Genomic DNA, 15,234 nt, shown 5'->3' with positions numbered 1-15,234 from the left:
GGCCCCGCGCACGCCCCGGTCCCGCGGCGCCGCTCCGGCTCCGGGCCGAGGGGGGCGGTGGCGCTGCCCCGGGGGGCGGGATCTGTCCCCGTGCTCGCCAATCAGCGGCGGCCAGGGGGAGGAGCCGCCCGGGCGTGGCGGTGAGCGACCAATGAGAGGCGGCGGAGGCGTTACGTCACGGGTGGGTGTTACCGTGCGCCGCGCGCCCCCTGCGGGCCCCGGGCCGGCTCCGGTGCGGGGCTCAGCGGGAGCGGAGCGGAGTCACTCGGGCTCCGGGGGATTCCCAGGGCACGGGGGTTCTGCCCTCCCTCGGGACAATGCGGCCTCTCTCTCTTGGCGCTCGCTGTTTGCCCTCACGAACGCCCTTGCATGAGCTGTTCCACGGCGCTCACCGCTGCGGGAGAGGCGGATCAGCCAACACGGGGTTAGTGCGCTCAGGAGCACAAACAGCAGCACCGGGCGATGCCCCGGTGCCTTGGAGGGGTCACGACAGGCCCCACGTCTCCAGCGGATGAAACCGGAACACAAACCAGGAGCTGGAGAGGAAGGACGGGACTTCGGCTGGGCACGGTGACAAGTTGTGGGTCATGGGGCACAAGGTGTTGCTGCTGGTGCCTCCGTCTTCCCCAGCCCTGAGCGAGCTGCCTGCTCAGATCGGACCTCTGGGGATTAAAGACATTCTAACAGTGTGATGTTTGCATTGCATGTGGCTCTGACTGCACAGCCATGAGTACTTTGGGGCCTTCTCCATCAAATTCCCTTTGTGAGGCAGGTGAGATGATAAGGACTAAAGGCAGGACACCTTGCTCTGCAAGCATCACTTTGCAGTCCATAAAACAATGGAAGTGTCCATTTCCAACAGCAGTTTCCTGCCAATTCCTGTTTAACTTTTCAGTAGTATCTCATGTACGCATCTGCTTCCCAGCTCTGGCATTTCCTGTAGGAAACACCAGCGTCAAATCTAGCACATAAAACTGATTTTCAGGGGAATCATCAGTGGTATGACTCCTTCATCTCATGGCTTTCCAGCATCCTTTGTGCAAGAGATCAGATGATGCAAACTCATGTATGAGCCAAGCATGGTACAGTATCAGAAGGGCCCCAAGGAAAGGAAAACAGGGGTTATCCATCAAAAAGATACCCCAGATAAAATTGAACTGGAAAAGCCAAAAGACCTTGGTCATTGGGATGTTCTTAAACCAAAAAGGAGAAGGAATGTCAAGAAAGAATGGGCTCTCTTGGAAGTGATCACCATTATATAGCTTTAAGTCCTCAGTCTACAAATGGATTGCTCTGGATTTACCCAGAGTAACTGAGCTCATTTCCCTTTTTAGCTGATAAAAGCCCAGTTGTCTGGAACTCCTGCAGGCCAATTGTAAAAGCAGCATGTGGCAGAGGCTGATGAGTCACCAGCTCATTTGCTCAGCAGCCAAGAACAACAAACTCTTCACATTTCCTTGGGCCAGCCCAGGACAGTTCTGACTTCCACATCCCCGGGTGAGCAAATATGCAGGATCTGCCTCCTCCTTCTCTTCCTCCTCCCTTTCCTCTTCCTCTCCCTCCTACTCCTCATCTCTGCCTTGTGCCAGTGCTGTGGCACTCAAAAGGTGGTTACTCAGGAGCTGGGGTTTTTGCCTCACCACACTCCACAGTGCTTCCAACCATGGAGCAGGAATGTGATTTTCTCCTGAAGATCAGCAGCAAACGGTCCCCCATGAACTGGAAAGATGGAGCAGCTCAGTCCTTGCAGATTCCTCACAGAGGGAGCGAGGGATGACCCCACAGCAGGGAAGTTAAAGCTGCTAATATTGTTTGGCAGCACTTCACAAGATCAAATCACTGCTTGGTTTTCCAGCAGAGAGCACTTCCAAGAAATCCCACTGGTGATGAAAGTTCCTAGGTAGACAAAAATATCTGAGGTCCAGGCTGTAGTGCAGCCACAGCAGAACAGAGTGTTGAAAGAGAAGCAGCTCTGGGAATTCTGCTCAGGAATGTCCTGTACTTGCCATCAGCATGAAGCAGGCAGCAGGTTTAGCATCCTCCCTAGTCACGAGTGTGGCTTCAGCTTTCTACAGGATTTCCTGCCCTTGAGCTCCTGCCAAGGTGATCCCAGGGATCTCAGCCGGTTTCCAGCACTCCCAGATGACTTTGCTCCCCTTCCATGGGTGGGTACCCAGCAGGTGGCATCCATGTCCAACACTTGTGCTGGAGCCTCACCTTCCTGAGGGTTTCTCTTCCACTTTATGGATCCCAGCATCTGTTTCTTCGTTAATGCCTCTTTTCCATTAGATTTTATTTTAAAATTTCAAAATATTCATTGATGTAGTGTTTCTTTAGTTATTCTTATTCCATCCCAAGGATAAAGTTCACTCATCATTCCCCTGTGTTCAGTGGCATGGCACATGAACCTTTATATAAAGATCATCAGAAAATAGATTTACTAACAAATTTATGAAAAAATACTTGAGTTCTGTCGATCTCATCAGCGAAAAATATGCTGGATCGAGGCTGGGAGAAATCAGGGCACATCACACCTCCATAATGTTTTTAAAAAACATTGGAAATATAGGCTTTGTGGGATAGACAGAGCTAGGGGATAGACATATAGGATAGTGTATGGGGCAAGGCTTGGGGGGCTGACCCCTGGCCTCTGGCTCATCACTCGACGACTTGGACCGAAACTTCTGGATGGAGGGGATGGGAGGCTGAGTGATTGACAGAGAGCCAGGGTGGGGGTTTGGGGATGATGTCATCCCAGGAGAGGGATAACACAGGTAAAAGGAGGGGGGTACAGTTTGGGATAAACCATTTGGGAAAAATATGGGGATACAAAACAAAATTACTTCAAAGTACTACAAAGTATAAAAATGCACTACTGCAGGTTTGGGCAGCACCAAATAAAATGTAATAAAATGCTTTAAAAATAGAAAAATTAAGAATAAAAATTAAATAAAATTAAAGTAACAAAATTAATTTAAAATAAATGAAAAACAAAATAAAAACTGTAAAGTGCTGTAAAGTGCCGTAAAAGTTCCATAAAAGGTAGTGCTGTAATGCAAGACCCTCAAACACCAGCACAATCACCAGCTTGAGTGGGTCTGGGCAACACCAAAAAAAATAAAAAGCTTTAAAAATAATAAAATTTAAAAAAAAAGTTTTAAAAATAGAAAAATTAAAAATAAAAATTAAAATGAAAAAATAAAATAAAAGCTTTAAAAATAGAAAAATTAAAAATTAAATAAGAAATAAAATTTAAAAAATAAAATAAAAAGCTTTAAAAATAGAAAAATTAAAAATAAAAATTGAATAAAAATAAAATAAAATTAAATTAAAAGCTTTAAAAATAAAACAATTAAAAATAAAAATGAAAAAATAAGATTAGAAAAATAAAAAGCTTTAAAAATAGAAAAATTAAAAATAGAAATTAAATTTAAAAAAATTAGAAAAATAAAATAAAAAGCTTTAAAAATAGAAAAATTTAAGATAAAAATTAAATTAAAAAATCTTTAAAAATAGAAAAATTAAAAATAAAAATTAAATAAAAAATAAAATAAAAAGCTTTAAAAATAGAAAAATTTAAGATCAAAATTAAATAAAAAAATCTTTAAAAATAGAAAAATTAAAAATAAAAATTAAATAAATAATAAAATAAAAAGCTTTAAAAATAGATAAATTAAAAATAAAGATTAAATAAAAATTAAAAATAAAATCAAAAAAATAAAATTAAAAGCTTTAAAAATAGATAAATTAAAAATAAAAATTAAATAAAAAATAAAATTAAAAAAACAAAATAAAAAGCTTTAAAAATATATTAAAAATTAAATAAGAAATTACATTAGAAAAATAAAATAAAAAGCTTTAAAAATAGAAAAATTAAAAATAAAAACTAAATAAAAAATAAAATTAAAAAAGTTAAATAAATGCTTTAAAAATAAAACAATTAAAAGTAAAAAATAAAAAATAAAATTAGAAAAACAAAATAAAAAGCTTAAAAAATAGAAAAATTAAAAATAAAAACTAAATAAAATATAAAATTAGAAAAATAAAAAAAGACCGTCAAAAAAAGAAAAATTAAGAATTAAAAATTAAATAAAAAATAAAATAAAAAGCTTTAAAAATAGATAAATTAAAAATAAAGGTTAAATAAAAATAAAATTAATAAAATAAAAAGCTTTAAAAATAGAAAAATTAAAAATAAAAACTAAATAAAAAATAAAATTAAAAAAGTTAAATAAATGCTTTAAAAATAAAACAATTAAAAATAAAAAATAAAAAATAAAATTAGAAAAACAAAATAAAAAGCTTAAAAAATAGAAAAATTAAAAATAAAAACTAAATAAAATATAAAATTAGAAAAATAAAAAAAGAGCATCAAAAAAAGAAAAATTAAGAATTAAAAATTAAATAAAAAATAAAATAAAAAGCTTTAAAAATAGGTAAATTAAAAATAAAGGTTAAATAAAAATAAAATTAATAAAATAAAAAAAAGCTTTAAAAATAGAAAAATTAAAAATAAAAACTAAATAAAAAATAAAATTAAAAAAATTAAATAAATGCTTTAAAAATAAAACAATTAAAAGTAAAAAATAATAAAAAATTAGAAAAATAAAAGCTTTAAAAATAGAAAAATTAAAAATAAAACTTAAATAAAAAATAAAATTAAAAAAAACCAATAAAAATTAAATAAAAACCGTAAATGATCCATAAAGGATAGTGCCGTAAAGCGCGACTGTCGTAAAACTGCCGTAAATCGCGACTGTCGTAAAAGGTGTCGTAAAGCGCGACTGTCGTAAAAGGTGCCGTAAAGCAACACTGTCGCAAAACTGCCGTAAAGCGCGACTGTCGTAAACGGTGCCGTAAAGCGCGACTGTCGCAAAACTGCCGTAAAGCGCGACTGTCGCAAAAGGTGCCGTAAAGCGCGACTGTCGTAAAAGGTGCCGTAAAGCGCGACTGTCGCAAAAGGTGCCGTAAAGCGCGACTGTCGCAAAACTGCCGTAAAGCGCGACTGTCGTAAAAGGTGCCGTAAAGCGCGACTGTCGCAAAACTGCCGTAAAGCGCGACTGTCGCAAAAGCGGCCGTAAAGCGCGACTGTCGCAAAACTGCCGTAAAGCGCGACTGTCGCAAAGCTGCCGTAAAGCGCGACTGTCGTAAAAGGTGCCGTAAAGCGCGACTGTCGCAAAAGGTGCCGTAAAGCGCGACTGTCGTAAAAGGTGCCGTAAAGCGCGACTGTCGCAAAACTGCCGTAAAGCGCGACTGTCGCAAAAGGTGCCGTAAAGCGCGACTGTCGCAAAACTGCCGTAAAGCGCGACTGTCGCAAAGCTGCCGTAAAGCGCGACTGTCGTAAAAGGTGCCGTAAAGCGCGACTGTCGCAAAAGGTGCCGTAAAGCGCGACTGTCGTAAAAGGTGCCGTAAAGCGCGACTGTCGCAAAACTGCCGTAAAGCGCGACTGTCGCAAAAGCGGCCGTAAAGCGCGACTGTCGCAAAAGGTGCCGTAAAGCGCGACTGTCGTAAAAGGTGCCGTAAAGCGCGACTGTCGCAAAACTGCCGTAAAGCGCGACTGTCGTAAAAGGTGCCGTAAAGCGCGACTGTCGCAAAAGGTGCCGTAAAGCGCGACTGTCGTAAAAGGTGCCGTAAAGCGCGACTGTCGCAAAACTGCCGTAAAGCGCGACTGTCGCAAAAGGTGCCGTAAAGCGCGACTGTCGTGAAAGGTGCCGTAAAGCGCGACTGTCGCAAAACTGCCGTAAAGCGCGACTGTCGTAAAAGGTGCCGTAAAGCGCGACTGTCGCAAAACTGCCGTAAAGCGCGACTGTCGCAAAAGCGGCCGTAAAGCGCGACTGTCGTAAAACTGCCGTAAAGCGCGACTGTCGCAAAGCTGCCGTAAAGCGCGACTGTCGTAAAAGGTGCCGTAAAGCGCGACTGTCGCAAAAGGTGCCGTAAAGCGCGACTGTCGTAAAAGGTGCCGTAAAGCAACACTGTCGCAAAACTGCCGTAAAGCGCGACTGTCGCAAAAGCGGCCGTAAAGCGCGACTGTCGCAAAAGGTGCCGTAAAGCGCGACTGTCGCAAAAGGTGCCGTAAAGCGCGACTGTCGCAAAGCTGCCGTAAATCGCGACTGTCGCAAAAGGTGCCGTAAAGCGCGACTGTCGTAAAACTGCTGTAAAGCGCGACTGTCGCAAACGGTGCCGTAAAGCGCGACTGTCGTAAAACGTGCCGTAAAGCGCGACTGTCGTAAAACTGCCGTAAAGCACGACTGTCATGCTTTATGGCATCACGTTTATGGAACTTTAACAGTACTTTACAGCACTTTACGGATTTGATTTTGTTTTTCATTATTTTTTAATTAATTTTATATTTTAATTTTATTTTTATTTAATTGTTATTTTTAATTTTTCTATTTTTACAGCTTTTTAATTTTTTTAATTTTATTTTTATCTTTAATTTTTAGTTTTAATTTTTCTGTTTTTAAAGGTTTTTATTTTATTGTTTTATTTTATTTTTTATTTAATTTTTAGTTTTAATTTTTCTATTTTTAAAGCATTTATTTTATTTTTTAAATTTTTTTATTTAATGTTTAGTTTTGATTTTTCTCTTTTTAAAGAATTTATTTTCTTTTTTAAATTTTATTTTTATTTAATTTTTATTTTTAATTTTTCTATTTTTAAAGCTTTTTATTTCTTATTTTATTTTTTATTTTAATTTTTGTTTTGGTTTTGATCTTTTTATTTTTAAAGCATTTATTTTATTTTTTTTAATTTAATTTTTATTTTTGATTTTTCTATTTGTAAAGCTTTTTATTTTATTTTTTAATTTTATTTTTTATTTAATTTTTTGTTTTAATTTTTTTATTTTTAAAGCATTTATTTTATTTTTTTATTTAATTTTTTATTTAATTTTTTGGTTTGATTTTTTTATTTTTAAAGCATTTATTTTATTTTGTTAATTTAATTTTTAATTTAATTTGGTTTGATTTTTTTATTTTTAAAGCATTTTTTTAATTTAATTTTTATTTTTGATTTTTCTATTTTTAAAGCTTTTTCATTTTTTAATTTTATTTTTTATTTAATTTTTAGTTTTGATTTTTCTATTTTTAAACCTTTTTATTTTTTTAATTTTGTTTTTTATTTAATTTTTAGTTTTGGTTTTTCTATTTTTAAAGCTTTTTATTTTTTTAATTTTATTTTTTATTTAATTTTTATTTTTGATTTTTCCATTTTTAAAGCTTTTTTTTATTAATTAATTTTTATTTTTGATTTTTCCATTTTTAAAGCTTTTTTTAAATTTTTTTATTTTTTATTTCATTTTTATTTTTAATTTTTCTATTTATAAAGCTTTTTATTTTATTTTATTTGGTGCTGTTCAGACCAACTCAAGCTGGTGATTGTGGTGGTGTTTGAGGGTCTTGCAGTTACCCTGATTAATAGGTAGAGATGATGTTTGGAGGCCACAGTGTTACAGGTAGGGGTTAAACAGTTTTTTAGGGTCTTTCAGGTGATTTTTCAGGGATTTTTAAGGATATTTTAAGGTTTTTTTTTCAGGAGTTTTTTAGGAATTCTCTGGAAATGTTTAGGATACCTTTAGGGCTTTTTCAGGGCTTTTAAAATAATTTTTAGGGTGTTTTAATGACTGTCTTACCGGGGCGCCCCAGCCACCCAAGGCACCCCGTGCCGGCGCCGCGGCGCTCCAGCCCAGCCTCCCGTCAGCGCCGCCCGTGGTTGCTTCCCCTCTCCTGCCGCCGCCGCTGCATGGCGGGCCAAGCCGCGCCTTCCCCACCGCACCCTCCCGCTTCAGAGCTGCTGGATGGCGTGGCTCCGCCGCCTCCTGCAACCACGGACGTCCCGGCGTTTCCTTCCACGGCTGCAGCCGCAGCCCCATTCCCGCAGCTCTGCCGCCTCCCGCACCCCCCGGCCCGCCCGCCGCCATGATGACTACCTGCGCAGCGGTAGTGATGGAACCCATGCATGCGCAGTTGCTACAACCCCAGCACCAATGATATCACTCCGCGCCGACTCATGGAACCACAGCGCTGCTTCTGGGACCAGCCGCACGCATGCGCAGTTCTATCTCCACGGCCCCGCTGCCACCCCCCACTGCTTTCGCCGCAGCTTTGATACAGCGTGGTCCTGGTTCCAAGCTGCTGCATGCCGCTGTCCGGCCACAGCCGCCATCCCTGTGCCCTGTCACGCCACTTCTGCTGCCACTGCGTCTGTACACGGCACCACAGCAGGTGCTTTGATTTCTTTTGCTTTTTCTAGAATGACTTTTCTGTGGTCATCAATTTTCAACAATTTGATATATTAAACTTTCTACAAACACCCCCTTCTTTGGCCAATAAATAGTCTAAAGCCAACCTATTCTGATACCCAACAGTTTTTGCTTGGCTTAGCTGACTTGATATTAACTCCAATGCCTGGGCAGCTCAGATAGTGCTGAGTAAGTTCAAGCAGCATTCCCGGACAGCCTCGGTTCCAGCCCGGTTATCTGGCAAGGAGAGGCACTGGATTTGGTGTTACAGTCATCCTCTAACAATGGAAATGTTGCAAAATACGTAGCACCACATATTAAGATGGGATTAGAAGTGGGGAACCACAAAGAGTAGGAAGACAGGAGCAGCCTTAGAGCAGAGCCTCAGGCACTATTGCAGAAACATGTTTTCTGTAGCAGGGTTACAGCCACGTTACAGCCTTTGTTTGCTTGACAAAACCATAGATACAACCCTGGGTTTCCACATGTCTGTGCAGATCCTGCCATGCCCCCGACTCCAGGAGCAACCATCAACCCTCACAACTGCTGAGGATAAATCAAGATCTCATCTCCACTCTCATCAAGAGTGTGGAGGATTAGGAATTGTGCTTCCTGCTCCTGCAGGCACTGAGGAGATCCACACAGAACCCAACTGCTGGGAAGTCTGGAGTTGGAGGTTAAGAGACCCGCTGGAAAAAAAACTTCTGCTCAATCTCTATCATGTTCTAAATCTTCTCTGCTCAGGTTTCTAAGGCTTGGATTACACCCAGGAATAGACTGGTGCTTATTAATTAATTCCTTTGAGGCTGTTCAGAGTCATATTTAACAACAGTCTTATTCTGGGTTTGTTGGTGCAGCGTTGCCATAAGGATGACAAGCAGGAACCGGTGTGGTGGATTACTGACTCCAGCCCATGGTCTGTCTAATCCAGCCTTGGCAGTGCAGATCCAAGTACCTCAAATGTGAGGGTTGCATCCTTTGCTGTGGAGAGTTATGGAGTTCTTGCCTCCTTGAAGAGGTTCCTCCCAGTCTGAGTCATTAGTGGCTGCTTTGCATTCTGGAACATTAGGTTTATGTCCCTCCAAAAAACATAATGGAAAGGTGGAGAACGCAACCCACAAAACTCTAGACCTCAGTAATTAGACACCCACAAGATTAGTTACACCCTGTATGAAAAGAAAAGTGTAAAAAGCCATTGCGAAAGTAATTCTTACCTGGTCTAAACAGCTGCCTTTCAGTGCCTCTGGCCAGGTAACACCTTGATTTTCTAGTCCCTCTTCCTTCAGCAGATCCTGAGCCCATTGCAAATGAGGACAGTGCCATTGCTCCAGATGAACCTCAGCTCACCTCTCTGCCTGTCATGGACCTGCTGGGACAGAATCTGACCCAGGTCCCCAGGTTGGTGCTGGGTCTCACATCATAACAAACCCTTCCAGAACAGCTGTTGTCTGGCAATCTTCTCCCCTACTGTCATTTCCAAATTAAAAGAAATACTCCCAAACTCCACCCTTTCCTTCTCTACATCCTCACTTACTCCAAACCACCTCCTTCTTCTCCAGAGTCTCAATCAATGCAGTGCAGTGACCAGAGGGAGCACAGACTTCACTTTCCTGCCTTTGGCTCACCTTGTGGTGGGAGCACATGAGCCATTTCCCAGTCCATTCCTTTGAATTCCTCTCTATTTCAACTCAGTTTAATTCCAAACCACAGGGATCACTTTACTCCTAGGAAGAGCATTTGGACTAAAATTTGTACTGGATTGTAAGCCAACATTTAGTTGAATTCTACAAGGACAGGACAGTTTTTTAGAAAGGGGACTGAGAGCTCTCTCTTCAAGGGACTTTTGTACACATATACTTTTTAACCAAGAATGACTCCCTATTGGTTTTAATGGTAAACCCGTAAACACAGAAAGAATTCTTTTAAGAAAAGAAAAGGTGACCCTTGTTTTCAGCAGCCCCACAAATAAGCAGCGCTGTGTGCTCCTGTGCTGTGTGTGCAGGCAGCAGCCCCAGAGCAGGAGCCCTCCCTGCCCATTTCTGTGTCACTGAGCTGGGACACGGCGTCCACAGGCCAAGAAAACACCAAGGACACATCCCAGGCTCCTCCTGCTCATGAAATGCATTTTATGGCTCTGCTGAGCCCATTCCTGATGAGTGATGTGCCTGCAAGGACACTGGCAGCAGTGACAGCACGTTTGGAGGCTGCAAGGACCCCGTGCTTTGTGACCATGTCACCATCACCCTGCTGAGGTGCAAACAGCAACCTCAGACAGATTTCCACATAGCCAGGTGCTTCAGTTGTGCCCTGGACACACAGCCCAGGCACAGCTGTCCCAGCAGAGGGAACAGCAGGGACAGACCCCCTTGCTCTGGGCTGGGGGGGACCCAGGGCAGAGCTAAGCACAAGAGCAGCCTGGGGGTACACACTGGTGAGCAGGACAGTGTCTGCTCTCTCCTCTGCCAACATGCAGTTCAAAGTCTGAATCAGTGAATTTTCTCATTTTCCACTCAAAGGAGGACATGGCAATGGGGCTTTGGGCAGAAAGGGACAAATTGGAGTCTACTCCTGCTCTAGGATTCTCTAGGATAAAATCCCTGTGGCTTGAAATAGTGCTGTGAACACACAGAAAGCTGAGGGGAAAAAAAGGTATTATTTTTGGCTGAAAGTCTTTATGGCTGATGCAGGAACTCTCTCATTAGTTACTCATTGCCTCAGAAAGTCTCATAAAACAGCCAGCAGAGCCCAGCAAATACTTCAGTCTTGTGGGAGCTCAGAAATCCAGGAATTGAACGAGGCCTTGAACCCATTTTATAGACTTACTTCTTACTAAACGATCATAAAATATTAAAATTCAGACCCTATAAATAAGGAGGGAAAAGAACAGTGCATTTCCCAGCAGAAGCAGCCTCTCCAGAGACTCTTCTCAAGGTAAGTCCAGTGCTACCTGATCCAGAGATGGGTTCCCCTGCCTGACAGGTGATCAGGGACAACAGACTCATGTAATGGAGATTAGAGACATAAAACCCCTTGAATCTGCTCTGAACTGGAAAATGCCCTGCAACAATGGACCCAGTTTATTCCCTGGTGACCCTGTGCCTTCTGTGGGGCTCTCCCCGGGGTGTCTGATGGCTGCAGGGATTAACCCCTGCAAGCCCTGGGCAGAGGCAGCAGTGCTGTGACCCTCTCTCCCACAGAGCCAGATCTGCTCAGAGATGGCGCAGAGACGCAGCCTTGCCCTCCCTCACGGAGTGCCCGTCCTTGCTCTTTCCTTCCTGGCATGTGTGGCCACAGGTAAGCAATGGAAAAACCCATCCTGGCTTTGTCCAGGCCCCATCACACCAGTTATTGAAACTGCCCAGGGCTGGGTGATGTGCCACAGCAGCATTTTGAGTGTTCTGGAGATCATCCCCAGAGGACTGTCTGAAAACTGACCTCTGAAAGTAGCAGAGAAAGGAATGGAGAAATGTCAGTGTTTTCCAGGATTATTGTAGCAGGGATGATGAGGCCACAGTTCCAAACCTGCTCTAAGCAGTGGTAAGTGTGATAGGTTTGGAACACCTTCAGACAGGGACCTTCAGACTTCTTTATATTCACAGGACCTTAATACCTTTATAATCTGAGCAATATTTTAATTTATTATTCTATGGCCCAGGCTGCAGTAGCGAGTTTCATCCCATTACAATAATTTATTTCCCATACTGGCTGTTCATTTAGTATGTCCTGAGGTTTGTACCTTTGACAAATTGCAGCTCTGCAACAGCCAGGATACAGCTGAGGAGCTGATTAACTCATTTATACTCCCAAGGGCATCCTGCTCCAACTGAAAAACAGAGTATCAAAGAGTGAGCACAGTGGTGCTGCAGCAGTGATTGGCAGCAGGAGGGTGATGGGATGGGAATGACCTTTGGCTGGGTGTCACAAGTTCTGGCTTCAGACATTTTGTTGTCTCAGGTCAGGCATTGGTGTTCTGGTAGTCAGCTGCAAAAGGCTGATTTTTATTTTAAATAATTGTGGAGGGAGCTTTGAGATGAAGACAGGTTTTTGTCTCAAAAACTAACATTCCACCTGAAAACAGATTGAAACCTGAAAGTCTCATCCCTCCTCCAAGGTCGAAGCACGGAGAAGCGAGCGTGGCAGCTTTTGTGGGAAGAGTATGGCTTAGGATGCTTAAATGTCCTTGTCCTCCTTCTTCTGCAGGTGTGGAACTGTCTGTGAATAACCACGCTGCTGACTTCACCCTGTCTACAGGGCTCAGCCCTGCCATCTCCCTCTCGTGCCTCGTGCACAACAGCAGCCAGGCCGAGGAGCTGCTCTGGTACCGCGGGGCTGGGCAAGTGGATCTGAAGGATGGCAATAAAGTGAACATCAGCAACATCTGCATCTCCCCGGTCAATGAGTCTGACAACGGGGTCACCTTCACGTGCAGGCTGGCACGGGACAAGGCTGTGCAGGTGTCTGTGACCCTGGATGTGCAGTGTGAGTCCCCGTGGTGGGTTCCTGTGTGGAATGGCTGGGGTGGGATGGAGTCCTGGGCAGAGCAGCTCTGTCTGGGCGGTGTTTTGCACCCTTGTACGCTGTCTTCACCAAGAAAAAATGCGTTTAGGAGGAGATAACTCACGTGATAAGACACTCCCTTCCTACAGTGGTGCTTATGGCTGATCTAAGGGCTCTTTTATAGGAGTGGGTGGGTACCTTAAGAAAGATACTCTGGATATGTCCCTGCCTCCACCTAGGTTATTTCCCAAGGATACAAGTCAGGGCAGAGGAAATACTGGAGTGAAAGTCTCTGCCAATGACTGCCCTCCTCACTCCCAGGGATCAGGAAAGGCTGCACTACTGTGATCTGTTAGACCACTGAACAAGGAGCACAAGGGATGTGAGAAGGGAACTTATTTTGTGTTAAATGTGGGCATTCTATGAGGCTGGAGCAAGGTGGGGTCAGTCTCTTCTCCCAGGTAAAAACTGATAAGAGGAAATAGCTTCAAGTTCTACCAGAGGAGGCTTAGATTGGGTATTAAGGAAAATTCCTTTACTGAAAGGGTTATCAAGTCCTGGCACAGGCTGCCCAGAGCAGCAGTGCAGACACCATCCCTGCAGGGATTTAAAAGATGTGTAGATGGGGCACACGGGGACATGGTTTTGTGGTGGCCCTGCAGTGCTGGGTTAATGGCTGGACTCAATTTGAGAAGGCTTTTCCAACCTAAATGGTTCTGTGATTCTATGAGCAGCATTATTAATGTCCTGTTGAATTGCATTCCTGTGAACAGTCCCTCCCCAGCTGAGTGGAGAGGAGACCCTCCAGGTGGAAGAAGAGAAAGATGTTACTCTGACCTGCAACTCCAAATCCAACCCTCAAGGCCAAAGCACCTGGTTAAAGGACAACCAGAGCCTGACCCTGCAGCAAAGTCACCACAAGCTGTACCAGACCAGTGAGGTCTTTCAGCTCTCCATCAGCAAAGTGCAGAAGTCTGACAATGGGACCTACACCTGCCTGGTGGAATCACGCCTGGGAAATGGGACAAGGGATTTCCACCTCATAGTTGAAGGTAGCAAGGCTGCTGCTGATTAATAAGCTTTGCAAATAACTCTCTGTTCTCTTTTGTAATGACAACAGTCCATTTATATTATGCAGTGTAAGTTGAGTGTGGTAAATTCCCTGTGTGGATTTCTGAGGGCACAGCAACAGCAAGGAGCTCTCCCTGCACCTGTGCCTGGGACCACAGCACAGGAAGGGCCTCTCCTGCTCTACCTGTTGTTCAAAAGCATTTGGCAAGTGTGACCTGGGGCAGGATCATCCCACTGCTGCTCTTCCCACGCTGACAGGGCACACTCAAAGCACCTCAGGTCTTGTGTGAAGCATCTTACTGTGACCACAGGATTCTGTCATGCCCAAATTGCTGCTGAAGGCATGAGAAGTTGTGCTCCAGAGGTGACTCCAGGGGCTGGGTGCTCAGGGCTCACACTGGTGGCACTAAATCACCTCTGTCCAGACCCCTTTGATTTCTGTCCTCCTGGCAAAGGGAGGGAAGCAATGTTACCTGTGTCAGTGGTACCTCTGGGCTGCCTTATTTCTGAGCATAACAGTGCCTGGGGGATCTTCTTCAGGAGCTGATGTTTCAATCCTTCTACAGTTCACTAAAACGCAGGCTCAGCTCCCTCCTCTCCAGGGGACTAACACACAGGGTCAGTCTGTGGACAGCAGGAAGAGCAACAGTTAATTCAGCAGTGACAGCTGTGGGAAAAGAAATGTCTTTCCACAATTCTGTGAAATGTTCTGGGTTATGTGACTGCACAAATTTCTCACATATCCAACTTCTTCTTTCCTGACAGATAAAAAACCTGTTTTTCCCAAGGAGGCTGTTATTGCTGCTGTCGTGGTGGTTACAATCACAATACTTTTTGGAATTGTGGCTCGAAAAGATAAATTTCTTAAGGTATGGAAAGCTCTAGTTTCATAGGAAAAAAACAGTATCGTTTGCTGCAGTGCCCTGGTTTTTTTCCTACCTTTTCTATTCTATTTCATAATGTTGCTTTTCACTGTTAGAAAACTGCTACAAACTACCTCCTGCTTTAGAATTACCAGTAGATAAATCAAGTATTAGATATTTCATGTGGAAGGCATTATGTACTTGCAACATTGTAACAATATCCCCACTGACAGGAAACGTGAATGATGACAGGACTGCTTTTTTCTTTTCTTTTCAGTGCTTCAAGAAACCAAAAGAAACAGCTCTGTAAGTATTTGACTGCTTATTCACACTTATTCCAAATGAATTCCTTCTTTAAAATTAAGTTCACTCAGCATAATAAACCCACCGTGCTCTTGCTCTGGCTGGTGAACATCAGCCCTGTCCCAGCAGAGAGGGGTCCCTGGGAACAGGACAGGACACACACAAATCCTGCCCTTCCCCGGCCATCCCAGGGCTCTGGCTGCCCCTGTGTGTAACCATTGGAAGGGAAAAATCCCTAATGTCATATCCTCAGCCTGCTGG

At 42.8% G+C, this 15,234-nt stretch overlaps 1 protein-coding gene across 1 annotated transcript; it reads left to right on the top strand.

The window, feature by feature from the left end:
- Window positions 1-11,454: 11,454 nt before the first annotated feature.
- Window positions 11,455-14,980, top strand: TMIGD1 (transmembrane and immunoglobulin domain containing 1). Its single transcript, XM_036395249.1, has 5 exons — window positions 11,455-11,533; window positions 12,440-12,718; window positions 13,510-13,788; window positions 14,573-14,676; window positions 14,948-14,980. Exons 1-5 carry the CDS (start codon window positions 11,455-11,457, stop codon window positions 14,978-14,980), a joined length of 774 nt encoding a protein of 257 aa, XP_036251142.1.
- Window positions 14,981-15,234: the final 254 nt, after the last annotated feature.

Source organism: Molothrus ater, chromosome 21, assembly GCF_012460135.2.
Source record: "Molothrus ater isolate BHLD 08-10-18 breed brown headed cowbird chromosome 21, BPBGC_Mater_1.1, whole genome shotgun sequence".
In the NCBI taxonomy this organism is placed as follows: Eukaryota; Metazoa; Chordata; class Aves; order Passeriformes; family Icteridae; genus Molothrus; species Molothrus ater.
This window is presented reverse-complemented; position numbering and strand designations above follow the sequence as displayed.

Excerpts from the sequence above, each read along its gene's own strand:
- TMIGD1 (XM_036395249.1), top strand. The coding sequence starts at position 11,455 with ATGGCGCAGAGACGCAGCCTTGCCCTCCCTCACGGAGTGCCCGTCCTT. Across the intron at positions 12,719-13,509 it reads TGTGACCCTGGATGTGCAGT|TCCCTCCCCAGCTGAGTGGA; the intron begins GTGAGTCCCCGT and ends TCCTGTGAACAG. Across the intron at positions 14,677-14,947 it reads GAAAAGATAAATTTCTTAAG|TGCTTCAAGAAACCAAAAGA; the intron begins GTATGGAAAGCT and ends TTTTCTTTTCAG.